Here is a 21,194-nt window from a genome sequence, read left to right on the forward strand (position 1 = left end):
CTCTTTATATAAGGATGTATAGGCAAATTAACTAAACTTGTATTAGGTCAACTATGTATAAAAGGCAAACGCCTACACGATAGGAAATAAGAAAACTCTTTATACCAAGCTAGAGTTTTGTCAATAATATTTGTAATGAGAATCAAAGAGACAAAGAGGGGAAAATGCGTGAATAGGAAGAAGACAATACCAAAATTCGTCCTTGAGTAGATCGGCCGTGCATGAATAAAAAATGACATCGTCCCACTCAATGGATACCCTAATCAATCTGTAAAATCTGGTTGACGCTTGCTTGTCACACCGATTATATAAGCATAGTGGTGATTTGTCATGATGTTATTTACGTGCTAGATATAAGATTGTCAAGCATATGCTTGAGAGCCGACAACTATAAAATTATTATTGGAGCCAATTTCAACAATTATTAGTTGATTCAATTTGTTTTAGCAGGTTTCACATGCTATGTATTCTAGAGACCATGGTCAATTTCATGGATTGTTGAAATTTAGTTTTTAGATTAGGGAATTATCCACCCGTTTTTCATCTAGGTTCTTCTTATTGTTGAGACTAGGTTCATGATCTAGTTTCAGATCTTTAGTTGTTTAACGCACCGAAAGTGTTTGATTAAATGCGTGAATGAACCTAGAATGAGCGAAATATTCTTAACCAATGGAAGTTGATGTGGATTTTCATGAACTATCAAACTTGATCATAATGCATGTTTAGAATATGAAATTCAACAGAAGTTAGTCATTAGGATTTTAAAACATATGGTTTAACGATGTGGAAGTAAGTTTATCTAATAGTGTTGTTTGAGTTCGAGAACGATGCTTAATGCATTCCTTGTCTAGCTATTGTTTCATTATCTATGTTTCCTAATAACCGCCTACTGCCTAACGCTTTAATCCATTCATTTTACTTTCTGTTATTTAGTTTCTGACAAGTTGAAAACACACAAAAACCTTTTTTTGTTCCAGCTTAACACTTCTCTCGAAGATTTGTAGGGTAGTCTTGTTTCTTGTGGATTCAATCCATGAGATACTATTGTGGTTCACTGTGCATTTGCAATATATTTTATATTTGTATCATAGAGCTAGCTTTAAGCGACAAAAAGACATTGTTTCTGCCTCCACTAGCACATAAAGAACTTCAGGAGAAATAATGCGGTAGTAGAGCATAGTGGCTGAGACATTGAAATGTCTTTTAAACGTGGTGATTTTAGATGTTAACGGTGACTAACAACTTTGTATCATAGAGCTAGCTTTAAGTCAACACAAATTTGAAATTTGTATGTTTTTTAGTTCAATGAAGAGTTTGTGATGATTTTGACAAAATGGAGTCAGTTTGGTATCTAAATGATCGTTTTTTTTTTCTCCTTCTTTGTTCTTTAGTTTAATTTCAGTTACAGACTTACAGTGTTGGTCATCCAAAACCAAAATATATATAAATCCGTTATTTTCAATACATTTTTCAATTAGGACAAATCATCGAAACCGGAACCGGGATTTATGTTTCCTAAATATTCAAATGGCGTCGCTTCCAATAATAAACAATCTCCCAAAAATCCCTATTTTCTCACTTCTTTTTGTCGTATCTGAATAGTTGGTAGCATTAGATATCTCTTCGTCTTATTACTTGACAACTAAACGTGCCTCCACCACACTCCACCTCGCCGCAGTCCGCAAAGTTTCAAACTTCACTTCAACCCTCCTCCCCCTTTCTGAAACCCTTCCGACCATTCTCCTCCACGCGCCGCAATGCACGCCACAATCCTCTCACCACGCGCCACACTCTTCCCTTCACACAATGTCCACGAATCTCGCCGCCGCCGTTCAACCATCTCCTGCTCCGTCCAACCCGTAACCGCCGACCCCTCTCCTCCTCCCCTCACAGACTCCAAGAAGCTCAACAAGTACAGCTCGAGAATCACGGAGCCCAAGTCCCAAGGCGGGTCACAAGCCATCCTCCACGGCGTGGGCCTATCCGACGACGATCTGCTGAAACCCCAGATCGGGATATCGTCGGTTTGGTACGAAGGGAACACGTGCAACATGCATCTGCTGAAGCTGTCGGAGGCGGTGAAGGAGGGAGTGGAGGGAGCTGGGATGGTTGGGTTTAGGTTCAATACGATCGGGGTGAGTGATGCGATCTCGATGGGGACGAGGGGGATGTGTTTCAGTTTGCAGTCTAGAGATTTGATTGCTGATAGTATTGAGACTGTGATGAGTGCTCAGTGGTATGATGGCAACATCTCTATCCCTGGTTGTGATAAAAATGTGAGCCTTTTTTTTTTTTTTTTTTTTCTCTTGCGTTGTTGTTGTTTTCATCTTTTATGGTTGTTATGTGATTGGTTTGCTCTTATTGTGTCTAGATGCCTGGAACAATTATGGCTATGGGAAGGCTTAACAGACCTGGGATTATGGTTTATGGTGGAACCATCAAGGTACTATCTTTATCAAGTTTCCTAATTGATAAACAATTGTGATTAGTTGGTTTCATTTGTTCACTTTTGATTTTAATTGCAGCCTGGACACTTTCAAGAAAAGACATATGACATAGTATCTGCTTTCCAGGTATCTTTTTTCGTCTCTCTTTTTTCTATGTTTAGTGTTTTTATGTTTCCTTGTATCTTAAGCGCTTCCAATTATCTGATAAGGTAACCAAAATCTTGATAACTTTGTGTTTCTTTATGTTTTTTTTTCTTTTTGTATTTTCAGAGTTATGGAGAATTTGTTGGTGGCTCTATAAGTGATGAACAGAGAAAGACTGTCCTTCATAATGCTTGTCCTGGAGCTGGAGCTTGTGGTGGCATGTACACAGCTAATACCATGGCTTCTGCAATTGAAGCTATGGGAATGTCTCTTCCTTACAGGTTACTTCTTACCACACATACATTCTTCTCCTATATTTATGCTTCAAATGGAAATCTTAATCTGTTTTTTTCTTCATTTTTTGAAGCTCTTCGATACCTGCTGAAGACCCGTTGAAACTGGACGAGTGCCGGTTAGCTGGAAAGTATCTTGTAGAATTGCTAAAGATGGACTTGAAGCCCCGTGACATTATCACTCCAAAATCACTTCGTAATGCGATGGTTACTGTCATGGCTCTTGGGGGATCCACCAACGCTGTATTGCATCTTATTGCTATTGCCAGGTCTGTGGGTTTGGAGTTGACCCTTGACGATTTCCAGAAGGTCAGCGATGCGGTTCCGTTTCTAGCAGACCTTAAACCAAGTGGGAAATATGTTATGGAAGATATACATAAGGTGCGTATTTGGCGTTTTGCTTATAAGTCAATTTGTATGCTATTTGATCATTTTGTTGGTGTTGTTTTGATCTACAGATTGGTGGCACACCAGCTGTTCTTCGTTATCTATTAGAAGCTGGTTTTATGGATGGGGATTGTATCACAGGTTAACTTTGTAGAAAACAACTTGATATTAACATTTTGGATTGCTTGTAAAACTGATTACCTAACTGATCTTTTGTGTCTTCTGCTACCAGTCACAGGGCAGACTTTGGCTCAAAATTTAGAAAACGTCCCTCGCTTACCAGAAAATCAGGTAAAGCTATGTTACTGGTTATTTCATCAGACAGAATCCATGAACTGATTCTTCTTGATTATAATGGATGCTTGATTTATTTCTTACAATGTCCACCAGGTTATAATTAGACCTGTGTCAAACCCAATCAAAGAGACTGGACACATCCAAATCTTGAGAGGGGACCTTGCACCAGAGGGTTCTGTAGCAAAGATAACTGGCAAAGAAGGGTTATATTTCTCTGGTAATGTTCATTTGCTCTTTCTAGTTAAAATACTTCTATCAACTTTAGAGGGCTTATACAATGGAACTGTTTTGTTTTTAAGGCCCCGCACTTGTATTTGAAGGAGAGGAATCTATGCTGGCTGCTATATCAGCAGACCCGATGAGCTTTAAAGTAATTGCCTTTCTGATAATGAACTAGTTTACTTTCTACTATCTGCTGCCTGAGATGTATATTATATATCGTTTTGTTACAGGGAACAGTAGTTGTTATCAGAGGAGAAGGTCCTAAAGGAGGTCCAGGCATGCCTGAGATGTTGACACCAACTAGTGCGATAATGGGTGCCGGTCTTGGAAAGGTACTACTACCTTTCTTTTTTTTTCTCAGTTTCTCTTTTCTAAGTTATATAGAAACTCGTTTTTCTTTGTTATGATCTGAGTAACTGAGATATGGCAATGCTTTATTTTGTAGGAATGTGCATTGCTGACTGATGGTAGGTTCTCTGGTGGCTCACACGGTTTTGTTGTTGGCCACATTTGCCCTGAAGCTCAGGTCTGTCTCTCTGCTTTTCGCAATCTTTAAAATAAATGTGAAGATGGTAATGTTGAAAGCTTTCTTGGGATGTCCAGGAGGGTGGTCCAATAGGTCTGGTAAAGAACGGAGACATAATCACAATTGACATAGGAAAGAAGAGAATAGACGCACAAGTGTCACCCGAAGAAATGAATGAGCGTAGAAAGAAATGGACTGCTCCTGCATACAAGGTTAACCGCGGAGTTCTATACAAGGTATATTAGTGAAAACCACCACTTTGTATTGTATGTCTCTTTTATCATTTTGCTAACTGGATGATACTATTCTGAAAACAGTACATCAAGAACGTGCAATCGGCTTCAGCTGGATGCGTGACTGATGAGTAAGCGAGAAAGTAGTGTTTTGTTCTCGAGGGGAAAAACTCTCAAGGCTTGCTATTGCATTCTTTAGTATCATTGTTAGCTTTTGGATTTATCTCAAGACTGATCATCATTAGCTGTTTAGAGAGTTTTTTATTCTGTAAGTTTTGATTGCGGTGTTGCAAATAAAAGCAGATTTGCTGAGACGAAACAGACCAAATTTCTAGTACCGGTTCGATCTGTATCAAACCGAATGACTTATTAATTTCGGTTATGAATAATTGATCAAAGTTATAACCAATTTGAGTATGGGTGGTATAAGAAACATGGATTTTACTGAAGGTTACCTGAAATAGATTTTGAAATAGACGGTCCATAACCGGTTTAGCCATTATCCAAGAGATCTAAATATTTCATATTTATTTATGGCTTTCACTTTGTGTGGGTATGTTTTAACACTTCCATTTTAATATGTGAACCGCTACTAACATCATATGGGGAAATATACACCATTCTATTACATTGCATGTTTCTAACACACCTTGGCTATATAATAAATAAATTACAAAAAAAAATCAAGTAAATATACAACAAAAATGGCACTCTCTTCTGTTCAAACTTTCGTGTTGGAATTATTCTTTTCAAGGCGTCTGGTATCACTCACTATATGCTGTCTTCTTGATTTTGCTCAAGCCTAATCAAGCCCTCAATTTTCTTTTGGGATCAAATAGCCAAACGAATTCTTCCAAGATGAAAGGAGACGAAACCACAATAGCGGTTCATGGCTGTGTCAGGATAGCAAGAAGGGCAAGAAAGGGCAAGCTGAGCAAGTCGTGCGCATTAGAGAAGCTTGCTTGTCCTTCTGCAATTGGTTGTCTCTCTTGAACAACATGAGAATCCGGCTGCTTTGTGGGTGAATCATTGTCTATTGCCATATTCTGAGCTCTAACCGTTGTGCCTGCACTTCAAGTTTTCTCAATAACTCTTTGTTCAGCTCCTATGGTTAACGACTCAGAGTCAGAGCTACCAACAACATGCTCATAGTGGACCTCATAACCCGACCTGGATCCAGATGGCAACACGCCCGCACCAACAGTCATCCACTCCAACTTCTTTAACATCACTCTCCTCTCCTCGTTGGCGCTCCTCCTCACAGCAAACCCTAATTTCCTCCCGTTGCAAAACATAGTCCAAACCGGTACAGATCTCAAGAGGCAAGACTTTAAATCGGGTCTTAAATGTGTACCATATTTTGATTGAATGAAGAATGGATTGTAATTGAAAAGTCTTAGGAGTGTTATTCAATCATGTATGTTAATGGAACTAAAATCTAAACATAAACCACTGTTATTCAAATTATGATTCTAAATTCTATTTTGAGCAATTTTTGAGTAATTTTTGAGTAATTTCATTGAGTTTGAAAATATCTATACCTCCAAACTTTCATTGTTTTCAGCTATGATTTCATCTTCTATCGTGATTGTTAATATATGATATAGTTAAAAATTTATGTCTTTAGCAAGATTAAAACAATCGACAAGACATGTTGAAATAAAATACACACAATTAGAAACAATTGAATTAATTTTAAAATCATGAGAGAACTGAGTTGAGTAACGTAGCTTTGAAATCATAAAATGTTGTTGAGATTTGAACATAAAGAATAGAAGATACAATTACCACACAAATTGGTGAATACGAAGGAAGAAAAAATATGATACATAAAAATGGAGAAATCAAAAAATGCGAGTAAGAAGAAAAAGAAAAACTAAAAGAAGTAGAAGACCATAAGAAGCATTTTTTAAAACTTTGAATATTATTCAAAAAGGGAATAGAAGACTCTTCTGGTTGAATTTGTTAGTTTATATATAAAATATTGCAAATTATTAATATTTAACTTGGATAATTTAGTCATTTTACTTATATAAAAAGTGTAGTTTTTAAAATTTTAAAATATTTTTTTCTGAAAAAAAATCTTATATAGGAATATATCCAAATTTTCTCTTAAATAGCTCCATATCTTTTGTTTAATGAAAGCATAAACATAACTAGTCGTCCACAAAAAATATACAATAACAGTAGGTGTAATTTTTCGAGTAATTTAAAAACATTTAATAAGAAATGTGTGAAAATATGTGGTGTATAGACACCTCAACATAATAATCAAGTTATCATTTAATAAATGTTTCTCAATTAATAATTATAATCAGTGTTTTAAAAACTGGACCGGACAGGCCAGTCATACCGGTCCAGCCGTGACTCCAAAGTTGATTAGCTCACAGTTTTTGTTACTTTAAACTTAAAGACACCTCTCTTAATACATGTTTTACAGGCAAGTGGGCTCAATACGACGTTGATAACATGAGCCTTCAACGCAAAAAGGATATCACTAAACTTTGTCGAGGAGGTATTGGATAGAACCTCTTTTTTTTTTGATAAAATGTTAAATCTATATTAATGAAAAATGAAGGTTTATGTACAAAGAATCATAAGAATGAAGCTATGCTTCTAAGCCTATACCAATGAGCTAGTATTCTCTGAACCATCTTTGAAGCAGTCCTAGAAGCATGGGTTTCTCAAAGTACCAAGTTGATATAATCCTATTTCTAACAGTTTTCTCAATAAGGGTAGTCAACTGGAGACCAGTTTCAACTTCCCAGTATGCCTCCTATCATTTCTCTCATTCCAAAGATAGTATATAGAGGTTTGAAACACCAACCTCAGTAATATGAATGTCAGTTTATCATAATTGTGCTCCACCAGCCGGTTTAGTGTCATCTCCCAATCTGGATCAGCATTTACTCCCAGCAAGTCTACCACAACTGCCAACCATACAGTGAAGGTGTATGGACATGCAAAAAAGAGATGGTCTCTGGACTCATTTGGCTCTCCACAAAACACACAGCCTTGTACTACTCCCCACTGTGTCATTTTAACTCCAGTTGCAAGCATATCCCAAATTGCTAACCAAGTATTGAAGGCAAAACAAAGCACCCCTTGGATAGAACTTTTTACCGAGATAGTGCTTTTTCAACTCATATAACTGGATGTCTGGATCTAATATATATGATTTGGTGATCGGAATCTTTATAGATTGAATTTATAACGGAGTTTTGGAAAAATAAGTAATTTCTACTAGGCTTTTACCCTATATTTATGTTCATTAGGATTCTTATTAGTTGGAACTTCGAGATGCCATACATCAAATATTTAGATAGTTTAGGCTTTTATAATGGCGACCACCCTTCATGTTCCTCATTTTTCATTCTGGAAAATTTTCACATTATATCAGGTACAAAAAAAAAAAAGTTTTCACATTATTGGTTTTTATTTTATCATTTGATCATATGACTAACAAACACGTGTATCGTGAATCCACCAATAAATATCTTATATTAAGGGTTTGAATGTAATGCAGAATACAATGCATAATAAATGCAGTTAACTATAAATCCAGATTGTACTGCATTTATCTTTCCATTCACTTATTTATTTGCAGATCAAAAAACAATCATAGAATAATAAATGTGTTGCATGCAATAAACAACATACATTTTTTGATCTGCAATGAAGAGGAAAAAGGGAGGGGTCAACATACAGAACACCAATAAGGTAAGTGCTTTTAATTCTATTAATCTTTCTATATAAAAAAGAGTTTTTCCTCTCCTGGCGAAGCCACCTCAGCATCCAGGTCACAAATTAGAAGATTCTTGTGCTGACACGTGTCGGCTGCTTGAAAATCATTAACTCATCGATGAATGGGCTCATTTTGCTACGCGGGTTTTTGAAGTTTTCGGGCATACTCAATTAAAAATCGATTGCTTTTCTGTTTTGTTAATGGGCTTGCCCGAATATAAAATTATAGATACTGATAGTAACTTATTTCTGAGCCCAAATCCATACAAAAGAGAGGTCCATATCGGCATTATCTTCTTTCGACCTCACAATTTTAGGGTTCATCAGTTCTACGACTATCGGCTTCTGTCAACGGTGGTTCTAAGATTGCATGTGACCTGACGATTTGTCAACAATCTTCCCATCGGACTCATGACGTTTTAGACTTGATGCTTCACTTCCGAAACGTTACAAGTCGCATTGATTGGGCATCATTAACCCAAACTTAACTCTTCCTCACAACTACGACCACAATCTCTAATTCAATGAATATTATCTATCATCCAATCGGTGATTCTCACCTATAAAAAGGTTAGTATTCATCCCTTGAACATCGTTCTTCTATTTTCTAATATCGAGAGAAATCTTACTTTCAGTATTCGAGACCAGCAAATTTTTTCGCGACCGGCGATTTGAAATGAAAGGTGCAGCCATGGACCTCCGGGAATATATGGGCGCATGGGCAACAAGTCGTCCCAGATTGGCATTTCAACCCGTCTACGGCTGTTTTGTCGTCTGAGGGCACGTTCTTCGTCGTTTATCTCAATTCAGCGGATGTGAGGGGGGGGGGGAACTGCAGAGATAGAGGATTTCAAGGTGGATTTCACGCAAGTTTGTTTCTTGAGGCAGAGATGGCCGTGGCAGTTGGAGCAAATATTCTTGGTGGTGGGGCAGTCGAGGAAGCCGCAGATGATAGAACACGGACGGTGGCCTTCCGGCGTCTGACGTTGATGCTCTTCCGCCATAGATCTTGAGAGAAAGTTCGATGCTTTAAATCAAAATCAAGAAAAGACAATTGATTTAAAGAGATAATGAGTTTGCAGAATCTAAAAAAACATGACACGAACCAGAATCTGGTCACCAAGAGAAACACACATAAAAACAAACAGAATATCGGTAATAAAAGCAAAGAAAAATTTCCTCCCCTTTCTCAGCAATGAAACAGAGAAGAAAATAAAAAAATAAGATGGAAAGTTATAAAAAAGCGAGAAGTCAGAGATGAGATCAGAAATCAGGAACGGAGGAGAGATAATTTGTTTACCGGTTCTTGAGATAAGAAGAAGAGGACTTAGACACAGGCCTTAAAATGTCTACAAGCATTCAGTAGTTTAAATGGACTTTAAAAATATCTTTCGTGGAGGATATTTAAGAAATCAGAGTTAAGGAAAAGAAAATAGTAAAGGAGGTGAGCCCACCACGTAAGCATCGCCTTTGATTCCAAAACATCATGTAGTCCAAATATTTAAAATTTCAAGAATTCGTTCTTTTTTTTTACGGACATTAACCGCCCAAAACTTGGAAACACTTTTTACATAAAAAAATGAAGTCCACACCCACAACATTAAAACACGGATAGTTAAGTCAATATAACGATTAATAATGTAGAGAAACCCCAATAAAAGATACTTATTTGTTTCAAGTTTTTCAATTTCAATATTAATACCCTTCAGCACAAGTAGCCTGCGTACCTTAGCTTTTAAAAGCTTAAACATGCAAGCCTCATCAGATATACCTTATTAAATAGGTATTATAACTACTAGATGAGCTTATAAATCTATAGGTGGAAGACCCTACATACCGGAGAGCTGAGAAAATTTAAAGATATGGTGTCTATAATCTTATGTTCGGGCAACACGCGCTTTCACCTCTCTGGGTGCTCATATTTTTCTTTGACAAATCCATACAAAAAATACAAATAGTAGTTTTCCTCTTGCACATTTTTGTAAGCTCAGTAGAAATGGAGTATTTTTGTTGTTGGTATTTAATGAGTTTATTTTGTTGATGAGTAGATATGTGTATAATGTTCTTAAAGTTTTTCCAGAATCCAAATTAGATTTTTTTCCTGTTTATCGTGGAATCTGTAATTGCACTTTGCGCCAAAATCATAAAGGTTGGGTTTCAGGTGACTGACCCGTTCACCGAAAAGTGTGGTAGGATCATCTTATCTACCATAGTAAATTGGTCAGGATAGTCAAAAAAGAAAACAATCAAATTTTTCTGGACAGACTTGAATCTTGCATGAGAACAAAGTTTGTTTCTTTTTTCTCACTCATATTCTTATGATGCAGTCTGTTCATGCTTGGAGAAAAAAAATTTACGTGCTAAGGTTGGTTCAGTTCCATAATCCAAAGTTGTAGAAGAAGAGTGGTATATGATGCTATACGTAGAGTGGTCCAGTGAGACGATTCAGAGTGAAAAATGCATTCAAAAACGCTAAAATCGATGTATTGCGCAGAAATAAATAGAACTTCATATGACTTATGTTTTCCTGATCTTGGTGCCTACGTCAATGATGTTAATTGGTTCTGTGTTGAATTTCAACAGTAATTCTGAATAATTTTATTTTACTTATTATTATAACAGACAAAACCAGTATTGAAAAATGTGAAATCATTACATAATTAATTTTTTTCTTATTAGTTAGATTAACATATAATTATAAATACGTATAGTTAAAACAAATGGTGAACATATATTAAAATCACTTTCAATTAAGAATGATCTAAACATTATTTTAGTTTTATTTATCTTTTGCTTCTTCCTTCTAACTTCTTCGAATGAATTATTTGATATGAAATGGTACGTTAAAAGGTAAAAAATCTGCTATAAAAGTATATTATTTTATTAACTTATGGAATACTAATTAAAACAGTATTTTAAAATAGCAAGAGAAAAAATCATAACAATTAATTTTTTTATTAAACAAAGTTCAACAAAATCAATAATAAGTTACAAAAACATACCTAGTAAAACACTAAAATTTAATTATATTAAAATACAGATATAATATGATCTGAAATAAATATTTTCTAAAACATAGTTTCCTGTTTAGAAAATATAAATAATTATTTATATTATTATTTAAACTATATATATAGTATTCAAAAATTGAGATTTAATTATTTTATCAAATTCTGTTATATTTTAACTGATTTAGCTTGGTGGTAGACTAATTATTATCATGAAATAGTTTGTGTAAATGTTTTCTAAAACTTGAATCTTCATGAAATAAATATAGTATTATTTATTTAAACTTTATATTTTTTTATTATGTCAAATTGAAGTAAAAATAATAAGAGTATATATGTAATTACATTTTCTGAATTATTTTTCCTAATTTTTATAATATTCTAGAAAACAGAAAATAATGAATATTTCTATCATTTTAGTTAAAACTAAAAATATTTATTAAAGCTAACAGTATATATTTATTATTAATTGATTTATAATATCGTTTTCAATCTATAATGATTTTTAAATACTTCCTAAAATTAATATATATTTATATAAAATAGTTTTTATTGTAACTTCCCGCTCGTAAGGCGGGTCAGCCCTAGTTGCTTATAAACAATTTCATTTTACTGATTTCATTTACTTTTATACCAAACACAAAAGGTTTTCCAAAATATAATTTAATATTTCTCATTTCTGTGTAACAATTTATTTTAGATGAGTTTATAAATAATTATATGTAAAATAAACATTCCTTTTTAATATTATCTTCTATAAATACGCTTATAGAACATTATATATAGTTTATATATTTATCTATTTTATAATATTATTTCAGTATGTAGTTATAGATGTTATTTTTTGTATCCTATTAACATATATGGCCAGTAAAATTATGTATAATATTTTCAAAAAGTAATTAATATTTTTATTTAAATAATTTCAATGAATTCATGGACAATGAAAAATATTAAACATTTTTTTGTTCTGGCATATTCTCTTTGTTCCATAAAGATATATTTTTTAATAATTCACACATATCAAAAAACACATTAAATCAATATAATAAATATGATATATAAAATAATATATATTTAGTTTGTGTATTTATATTTTTTTATAATTTAGTTGCAGTCTGTTATACTTGTTATTTTGCATCATAGTAAAATATATGATCAATAAAAAGCATGTATTATATATTCAAAAAGTAATTAATTTTTTATATAAATTAGTTTAATAAATTTATGCATATACTTTCATATTTGATAATTCATATTTAACTGTATATAATTATAAATTTTATTTATAATTACTTAATATCAATGAAATAACATATTTTTTTTTACATATACATTTAAGCATTTTTATATTTTTGAAATTTTAAATGAACATTTTGTTGATACAATAACATATATAAAACCTAAGAAATGTCAGTTCTATAGTTGAACCAAATGGTAAGAAAAAAACAAAAAATTAAATAAAGATACAAAAAATAAGAACAAAATAAGAATACTCTTTATAATTTTAGTATGATGATTTTTCATATAATTTTAAATTTCACTATATTTATTAAAATGATGATATTTATTATTATTTTTTTCAACATGATATTTATTGCTTATATATAATAAGTTTTATTTTTATTTAGATATTTAATTTTCATGAAAAAATCAAATATTTAATTAAATACAATAATTTATTATATTAGATTGATCTGCATTTGTTCTACTTGATCTGCATGATCTGAATTTGTTCTGCTTGATCTTCGTTTCTGTTTGATCTGCGTTATCCATTTGAAGCCTAAGGGTCTGATCGTAGAGCAGGAGAGAATCAGGAGAAATGGAGAACAAATAAAAATGCAGGAAAGATTGCAATTAGTCCCAATTCATCAATTAAAAGTAGAACAAAAACAGAATTAATAAAATAAAGAAGTACTGCATGCACTTAATTAATGAGTTACTTTTTCGTCCAGCAGGTAAGAGGAGCAGGAGGGAGTGAGCGATACCCAGGTGGCCAATGGGTTTGTAGCTTTTTCTTTTTTGTCTTTTCCTTTTTAGTCAATTATCTATAAGTGATATACTAATTTATTTCTTTTGATTAAAATAAGTTAAATCTATATTTGGTAATACTAAGTAAAAAATTCACTTGTTCTCTAAAAATATATTATAAAATATGCATGTATTTTCATATTTTATTTAATTAATTTTATATTTTAATAAAAGCAGTATTTTTATATTATGTTTAATTAATTATTTTATATTTTTAATTGATTCATATATCTACATTAACTAAAAACAATTCAAAAAATTAAATTACGCTTTTAGTTAGTTTTTCAGCATGTTTTTAGTGAGGTTCTCAATGAATTGTAAAAAAAAAAATTAATTTAGACTTTATATTTAATAATACTTAGTAAATCGGATAATTTGGAAAAAATTTAATATTTTGGATAAAAACTCGAAATATTCTAGTAATTCGGTTCTTTTGGATAATTTAGGTAATTTAAAATACTTTAAATTAAAAAAATATTCGAGTATTTCGATTTTTTTATAGTTCGGTGTATAAGTAGTATGTTTAGAATATTTGATATTTCTAATACTAAATATAATTAATATTTTTAGATATAAATTGTATTTTGAATATTCGGGTACCATTTGGTTTTCGGTTCGGTTTCGTTTTTTGGCTAAACAAATATAGGAACCATTTGGTTATTTTTGAACTTTGGTTTCGAGTTCGGTTTTTTTGGTTTGATTCCGGTTCGGTTTTCTATTCTCGGTTTTTATGCCCATGCTTAATTAATTATATAGTTGAACCAAATAGTAAAAAAGAACTGAAAGTCAAATAAAAATACAAAAAATAAGAGCAAAACAAGAATACTCTTTATAATTTTTGTAATTGTGATAAATTTTCATATAATTTACAATTTTACTATATTTATTAGAATGATGATATTTATTGTTATTTTTGTCAATATTATATTTATCTTGTATTTTGTTGAGATATTTAATTTTTATTAAAAAATTTAACATGCATTTAATTATGATAATTTATTAAATTAATTTGATCTGCATTTGTTCTGCTTGATCTGCATGATTTGCATTTGTTCTGCTTGATCTGCGTTTTTTGATCTACGTTACCCATTCGAAGTAAGAATAAATTGATGAAATGATAGGGATGTCATTTCATCAAAAAAAAAAAAGATAGGGATGTCACATTTAGAACATTGGGATTATTAGCAGTTGTTATTATCAGTAGCAAACATTCAACTTATTTTTTTACGTCATTCAAATAAATATAAAACTAATGGTGTAAAAATTTACAATAATTCACTAGAAGTTTATATGCATCAAACTATTTATATAATTTCAAAATAGAAATCGTCTATAAATAAAATAACTTATAAATACAAAAGAACAGCAAAATGGTAATCAATTTGGAAAATACAATTTCATAAACGTGTTCGTTATATTTTAATAAATTTAAATTAATAGAAAGTTTACGCTAAAATGATTTCAGTTTACCTATTTTAAGCACAATCTATGTTATTAAAAGAGAAGTACAAAAATAAAATATATTTCAATTTTTCAACTTATTTACAATGGCATGTCATTGAAATTATTAATTAACTTACTTTTTATGATTCTTTGTTTTTTCCTGTTTAATTAATGTATTCCTAAAATCAAATTCTAACTAAAAATTCATGGCAAAAATAATTAAATAAACAAAGACTTTAGTATTATTTGTTTCTTTTTCCTATTTTATTATATATATGTGTGTTTGGAAATAATTAATAAACCTAGATTTAAATCTTTAATTAACAATATTGTTCTAAAAGCTATATAATTTCATTTTTATTATTTATTAGTAGTAAATAATTAAAATAAAAGTCACATACAAAGAATCATTTCTATAATATATAAATTAATATATAAATATATTATGTCACGTATACTTTCATATAAATAATAGTCCAGCGTATGGCACCATATATTTTAAATAGTATATACAACAATTTTATTATACATCATCATAAACTTTTGATCCATAAAAAATAAAAATACATTTGTGCAGATATACAAGTCATATTCTAAAAATATGGTTGATATAATTGATGGTTTACAAGATAAAATAAAATTATTCAATATAAACTATAAAATTATTGTGTTCGAAAATGTGATATTAAACAATTATTTAACGGATAAATTTAAAAATATATATCAGTACTTATATAAATAAATATTTGTTTATAAAAAGTAAAAACAAACATAAGCTCTAGTATTTATTATATCCAAACAAAATTTTCCAAACAAAATATTAAAATTGCAAACAGGAACCGCGGACAATGATATATGGTTAGTGTCTTATAACACTGTAGATTTTTAATTTATGTTACATATGTATATTGTATTTTCTTGGTAATAGTAACAGTTTGTTTTCAAATGTTAAGTAAAAATAAATAACAGCTAGCTTTGTTTGAGGTAAAATTGTTGGGTTAAAATATAGAATAGGTTCATTTTAGTTGAATTTTTATAACGTATTATAATAGTCAATTGTTAGAAGTTAATTAAGCAATTGTTGAATGTAAAATATATTTTATTTATGTATTTGATTATTTAATTATTATTTAATGTTTTTTTAAACAGAATATTATAGGACGATGTTTGATATTATTAGTCAGAGATCAATTTAGTAATGTTTGTTTCTCATTTTATTGCACTCAACGATGACTAAATATCCTAATCATTCAACCTAAACCACCAAAATTAAGCTACAACTAGCTTATGACGCTCGAGATATAACACAGCTATAAAGAAGCCAATTCAACAACTACACAAAGATCATAAACACAACAACTTCACAATCACCACCTCTCTATTTAAACACCATTGCCCACATCTCACATACTCATCAAACATAATTAAATCTGTTCAAAATCTTCTTCCAACACACCTGCAGCGCTCCATGATGATGATTAAGCAATCACCATTCTTGCTTTTAACAGCAATCTTCTTGTTCACAGTTTTTGTTTTCGCAGAAGCACTTGATCCTGCACCTGAAGACCCCGTTTTCGAACTCTACATGCACGACATACTTGGAGGAGGCAGCCCCACAGCGAGGCCCATCACGGGTTTGCTCGGCAACATATACAACGGTCAAGTTCCTTTCGCAAAGCAGATTGGTTTCACTCCTCCAGAAAACGGTATAGCCATACCCAATGCAAACGGTGCACTCCCAACGGTTAACGGTATCAACGGTGTACCTCTCGGGACAGGCTTGTCTGGTACAGCTTACTCTGGTCAGAACCTGAACGGGATCCAGACTCAGCTAGGTCCTGATGGTCTGAGTCTCGGGTTTGGTACCATAACCGTGATCGATGACATACTCACATCTGGTCCTGACTTGGGTTCTCAGCCGCTTGGTAAGGCCCAAGGAGTTTATGTTGCAAGCTCTGGAGATGGAAGCACACAGATGATGGCTTTCACAGCTATGCTTGAAGGTGGAGAGTACAATGACAACCTCAACTTCTACGGAATTTACAGGATAGGAAGCGCCATGTCGCATCTGTCAGTGACTGGAGGAACAGGTAGGTTCAAGAATGTTTGTGGGTTTGCAGAGGTCAGGCCATTGATTCCATCTGGTCAACATTTTGTGGACGGAGCAGAGTCTTTGCTGAGGATCATTGTCCATCTTAAGTACTAAACAAAACATTAAAGGAGCCTTACATAAAGACTTTAAGAAAATTGTGCATGTCTGTATGTGTCTGAATGTTCTTGTTTTGTTGTTGTACGTAAATCACAGAAATCTCTGAAATTTATAATATAAGAATTCCTGTTTGGCTTTAATTTAATACTTTCTCTTCGTTCCATTAAAATAGAAGTTTAAAAAAAAATTGTTTCACGTAGATAAATTTATGGGCAAATCTCCAAAATAGCGCATTTCTAAGTTTATATCACAAAAATAGCATTCAAAAACTAAAATGATCAAAATAGCACCTTTCTAAGTTTATCCTTTGAAAATTTTAATTTTTTTATTTTTCAAAATTTGAAATTTTATCCCCAAAACCTCATTTCTCAACTCTAAACCCTAAACCCTAAACCCTAAACCCTAAACCCTAAACCCTAAACTCTAAACCCTAAACCCTAAATCCTAAACCCCACCATTTAACTCTAAACCCTAAGTTTGTGACTTTTGATAAAATATTAAGTGCTATTTTTGTGACTTTTACCCTAAGTTTGTGACTTTTGATAAAACATTAAATGCTATTTTTGTGACTTTTGACCTTGAGTGCTAGTTTGAGAACAAAAACTTGATTTAGTGATATTTTTGTCTTTTTCTCTAAATTTATTGTGTTTTAAAAAAAAATTATAAACTTCAAAAAAATTAATTAATTTTATTAAATTACTATTATTTAAAAATTATTGAAAATATATAAGAAAATAAATTTATTATAGTAATTTAATATGTTTTTTTAGTACGTCCAAAAATACTAAAAAAATATCTTTGTGAAAAGGAAGCGGTAAAACCCAAGATTTTACACAGTTTAGGACTTAACCAAACACTCAATTGAACTGAGTCCTTACATTTCCCAGCTTAGATGACAGACAACAAAAAGGCTGAGAGAGGTTGAGATGTTCTCCGATGAATCAACAAACTCAGACTCAAAAGATTACATGTGAAAGATACATAAAACGCTAAACACCATTGTTTTCGTGGCCAACTATATACTCTATTAAAGGTATGGCAAAGATGATCACTCAGATATGCATTGGTGCAATCTGAACCAATCATTTGACAATAACTCAACAATCCGTCTCTCGAGCCTCTCCGAACCAGAACCGGGCCTAAGAATTCCTGAGTCGCCCCAGACAGAACACAAGCTCCTGTTGTCTTCAGAATCTCCCAAACACCAGCCACCAGGCACAACTTCACCATGTGCGCGTCCCAGAAGCTCATGATCTATGCGATCAAGGACAGCGTCGTCGTACGTTGACACTCTTGCAAATGCTGCTCCTGATTCAACCATTTCCGTGAACTCTTTGGGATCAAGCTGGTGGCGTCTTTCTTTGGAAGTGTCGTTAGACGCTTGGTAGAGTAAGTTGTTGTTGATGATGGTCTTTTTGAAGAGATTGGAGTTGCAGAGGATAGTTGGGAAGTAGTTGGAGAGGGAAGCAGGTGTGTTGGCCAAGTACATGAGTAGAGTCCGAGGGAAGTTGTCAGTGCCCAAGACACAGTGCTCGATGAAACTGCGGCTTAAGATGGAGAAAGATGGACCTGCCATAAAGAGATTATCGCAGTTGATTTAAATATCAAAGACTTAACGGTATCTCAGACTCCCTTTTTCAGCTATATCAATTCGTTCAACTAGTTGTAACTGCCCACACAAGTTTCTTGGTTCAAGCAATGACCTTTTACATGTCATCCAAAATTTGATTCACATTCATAAGTCTACAGATCAATGAGAACCATTTTAAGCGTTTCCTAGACGTTGGAAGTACTTCCCCCTTCTCTACTTAAGCAGCCAATAGTGTAGTCTCAGCGGTTAATTGTTGCAAAAGTTTCCACCTAAAGTTATCAACGGTTTACACCATTTTCTTTCACAAATCTACGAACAGGATTATCAAATGTTTCTAGAAAAGAGAAGGGATATAGCTCCTATTTTCGAGATTCATCTATGACTCTGATCTTTCAGATAGTCTTTCAGCTGGTCATAATAGCCATCAAAGAGATTACATACTAAAAGATAATAGTAATGAGGACAATTGCAGCAATTCCTAGACTTTGGCTTCCCAAACCTCACTTATCTGCTTTTAAGCACAGCTAATAGCACTACTAATAGAGACGTCTTGTAGTCTTTTATTTTTACCAATCAACAATAGTCTCATCTACTGTTACCCTTAACAAATAGTGAAATGTTGCGAACAAGCTGAGCCAGAGCAAAAAATTGCTAACCTTGAGAAAAAAGGGAATTAGTTCCTACTGGACAGAACAATCAGCAAAAAAACACTATTGCAGGACATAATTCAATTGAAGTTTGAGTTTCAGAAAAACATGTCAATATTGTGGAATTCAACTTATTGTACCAACGGAGACAAATTTGGAAGGAACAACAAGAAATGAAGAAAACAGAGAGTAAGAGACTGTGGCTTGGTAAAGATGAGCATACCTGAGAATAGCTTGAAAGCCTTGGGCAGCTCTCGTTTCTGCGAAGCAAAGAACATATCTGTTTTCTCCACGAGATAGAGCCCTGGGTCCACAATCACTGGCTTCAACCTCCTCGATCTACCACAAACCATCACAAAATTCTCACTTTACACACTATAGAAGCATATTTAAAAGCAAAAGTCTTACTCTTTCCAGCCAATGTAGCTTGTGTGGTTCACAAAGTTCAAGTCCTTAGGCAAATACGACAAAATGTGAAGAAGCTCTGCACAAACAAACTCACAATAATCAAACACAACAAAACCAAAAGAGACTGCAATAAGCAAACCAAAGATCTGACCATCTTGAGTAACGAGAGGGTACTCGTCCACACTGAGATCAACAAACCAATCCCAAGCCCCCGACAATCTAAGCAGAATCGAAGCGCCGTGAAGCGTCGACGCCATCGGAGACGACCCCCTCCGGTACGCGAAATCAGGCCTCCCCACAACATCAACGTTCCGTGCGGCTCGGAAGATAGGCACATCTCCCACCGTCAAGGCGAGCCGATCTCGCTCGGACTGCGTCGCCAAGCTGTCCAGATGGAGAAGGTACCGGTTCCTCGGGTGGTAAGCGGCGAAGAGGAGACGGAGGATCCGACGCGAGTCGCCGGAAGATCCGGAGATGAGGTAGGCGATGGAAGGGGGAGATGTGTCGGCGGCGATCTTGGAGGACGAGGGGAAGAGTCTCGGGTCGGGTCGGATGCCGTTGGATCCGGTGTAGGGAGGTGAGGAGTGGTAGGAGGATGAGAGAGAGAGGAGGAAGCAGAGTGAGAGGAAGGCTGTGGTGAGGATTATGTAAAGAGTGACTCTTGGTTGCTCCTTCGCAACTCCGTGTGCTCCGTTCTGCATTTTTTTTCCTCTCACGGCGGCGCGTTTGCCTGAATGTGTGGAGTAGAAGAAAGCTAACTAAAGCATGTAATGGTCACAGTAGCATCAGACACGATGGATAGTTTTTTTATTTATTTTGTTTTTACTTTTATTTATTACTAATTGTAGATATTGTTTAATCCTGAAAGCAAAGTCTATTGCTTAAAAGATGGAAAATTGGACTGTATAACTTTTAAACAAATTTTAATTCATTATATATCTAAATACTCTAATACACTAATACATCGTGCATTTTTTTGTAATAATACTAATCTTCCCTTTTACATAACTGGTAAAATCTGTAAACAAAAAAAAAACTAAATTAATAATACTTACCTAACACACGTATATCGTTGCATTTGGAGAATCATATATCTTGTAGAACATGAGTGGTTTCTTCTCCATTATTGATCTACTATGTAACCACCAAGACCATTTCTGGAGTAGCTTTGCCTAGGAGATGCTCATTTGTAACGGCTCGCTTGGCTACTGACGGGAAGCTTCGCGTATCTGAAATGCATCTGAAATCTATGGAGCCGATAACGTAAACGGCGCCGCCGCCAGGTTCGTCAACCCTTCTTTCAATCGCCTTGATCTCTTCAGTTTACTAGGCGGTTACATGTACCATTCCCACAGATGTCGCCAGTTACACTTATCTTTGTCGCTGTGAATGACCTAGAATTGATCGAAGAAGATGAACAATTCTTATAACATTGTGTTCTATTCTATTATATTCGTATGGAATAGAAATGTAAAACAACATGTATTATGAATATTATATTCATGTTATGTAATAAAAATAGTATGTTATTATACTCTTTTATCATGTATTGTTCCATTTGACT

At 33.4% G+C, this 21,194-nt stretch overlaps 3 protein-coding genes and 1 long non-coding RNA gene across 4 annotated transcripts; 2 read left to right on the forward strand and 2 right to left on the reverse strand.

Moving 5' to 3' along the window:
- The first annotated feature begins 1,347 nt into the window (after nucleotides 1-1,347).
- On the forward strand, nucleotides 1,348-4,863 carry LOC106451505 (dihydroxy-acid dehydratase, chloroplastic). The gene is made up of 13 exons (XM_013893435.3): nucleotides 1,348-2,276; nucleotides 2,372-2,443; nucleotides 2,526-2,573; nucleotides 2,718-2,872; nucleotides 2,959-3,265; nucleotides 3,343-3,412; nucleotides 3,504-3,562; nucleotides 3,662-3,785; nucleotides 3,868-3,938; nucleotides 4,021-4,122; nucleotides 4,236-4,316; nucleotides 4,394-4,552; nucleotides 4,634-4,863. The coding sequence occupies exons 1-13, from the start codon at nucleotides 1,758-1,760 to the stop codon at nucleotides 4,682-4,684; spliced, it is 1,818 nt and encodes a 605-aa protein (XP_013748889.1). The 5' UTR covers nucleotides 1,348-1,757; the 3' UTR covers nucleotides 4,685-4,863.
- Nucleotides 4,864-8,118: 3,255 nt separating this feature from the next.
- Nucleotides 8,119-9,921, reverse strand: LOC125580453. Its single transcript, XR_007318171.1, has 2 exons — nucleotides 9,594-9,921; nucleotides 8,119-9,320 (listed from the first exon to the last, which is right to left on the reverse strand). It is a non-coding gene; the product is annotated as an uncharacterized LOC125580453 (long non-coding RNA).
- A 5,862-nt stretch (nucleotides 9,922-15,783) lies between these two features.
- Nucleotides 15,784-17,124, forward strand: LOC106454926 (dirigent protein 16-like). The gene has a single exon (XM_013897003.3). It carries the CDS (start codon nucleotides 16,244-16,246, stop codon nucleotides 16,979-16,981), a length of 738 nt encoding a protein of 245 aa, XP_013752457.2. The 5' UTR covers nucleotides 15,784-16,243; the 3' UTR covers nucleotides 16,982-17,124.
- Nucleotides 17,125-17,821: 697 nt separating this feature from the next.
- On the reverse strand, nucleotides 17,822-20,561 carry BNAC01G30240D (beta-glucuronosyltransferase GlcAT14B). Its single transcript, XM_013893434.2, has 4 exons — nucleotides 19,782-20,561; nucleotides 19,631-19,706; nucleotides 19,446-19,561; nucleotides 17,822-18,553 (listed from the first exon to the last, which is right to left on the reverse strand). The coding sequence occupies exons 1-4, from the start codon at nucleotides 20,329-20,331 to the stop codon at nucleotides 18,033-18,035; spliced, it is 1,263 nt and encodes a 420-aa protein (XP_013748888.1). The 5' UTR covers nucleotides 20,332-20,561; the 3' UTR covers nucleotides 17,822-18,032.
- Between the last annotated feature and the right edge of the window lie 633 nt (nucleotides 20,562-21,194).

The sequence above is a fragment of the Brassica napus genome, chromosome C1, assembly GCF_020379485.1.
Source record: "Brassica napus cultivar Da-Ae chromosome C1, Da-Ae, whole genome shotgun sequence".
NCBI lineage: Eukaryota > Viridiplantae > Streptophyta > Magnoliopsida > Brassicales > Brassicaceae > Brassica > Brassica napus.

Coding starts and splice junctions, on each gene's coding strand:
- BNAC01G30240D (XM_013893434.2), bottom strand. CDS start 20,331: ATGCAGAACGGAGCACACGGAGTTGCGAAGGAGCAACCAAGAGTCACT. Junction 19,707..19,781: donor CCCTCTCGTTACTCAAGATG/GTCAGATCTTTG, acceptor TTGTTTGTGCAG/AGCTTCTTCACATTTTGTCG. Junction 18,554..19,445: donor GGCTTTCAAGCTATTCTCAG/GTATGCTCATCT, acceptor TCTTTATGGCAG/GTCCATCTTTCTCCATCTTA.
- LOC106451505 (XM_013893435.3), top strand. CDS start 1,758: ATGCACGCCACAATCCTCTCACCACGCGCCACACTCTTCCCTTCACAC. Junction 2,277..2,371: donor TCCCTGGTTGTGATAAAAAT/GTGAGCCTTTTT, acceptor TATTGTGTCTAG/ATGCCTGGAACAATTATGGC. Junction 4,317..4,393: donor ACATTTGCCCTGAAGCTCAG/GTCTGTCTCTCT, acceptor TGGGATGTCCAG/GAGGGTGGTCCAATAGGTCT.
- LOC106454926 (XM_013897003.3), top strand. CDS start 16,244: ATGATGATGATTAAGCAATCACCATTCTTGCTTTTAACAGCAATCTTC.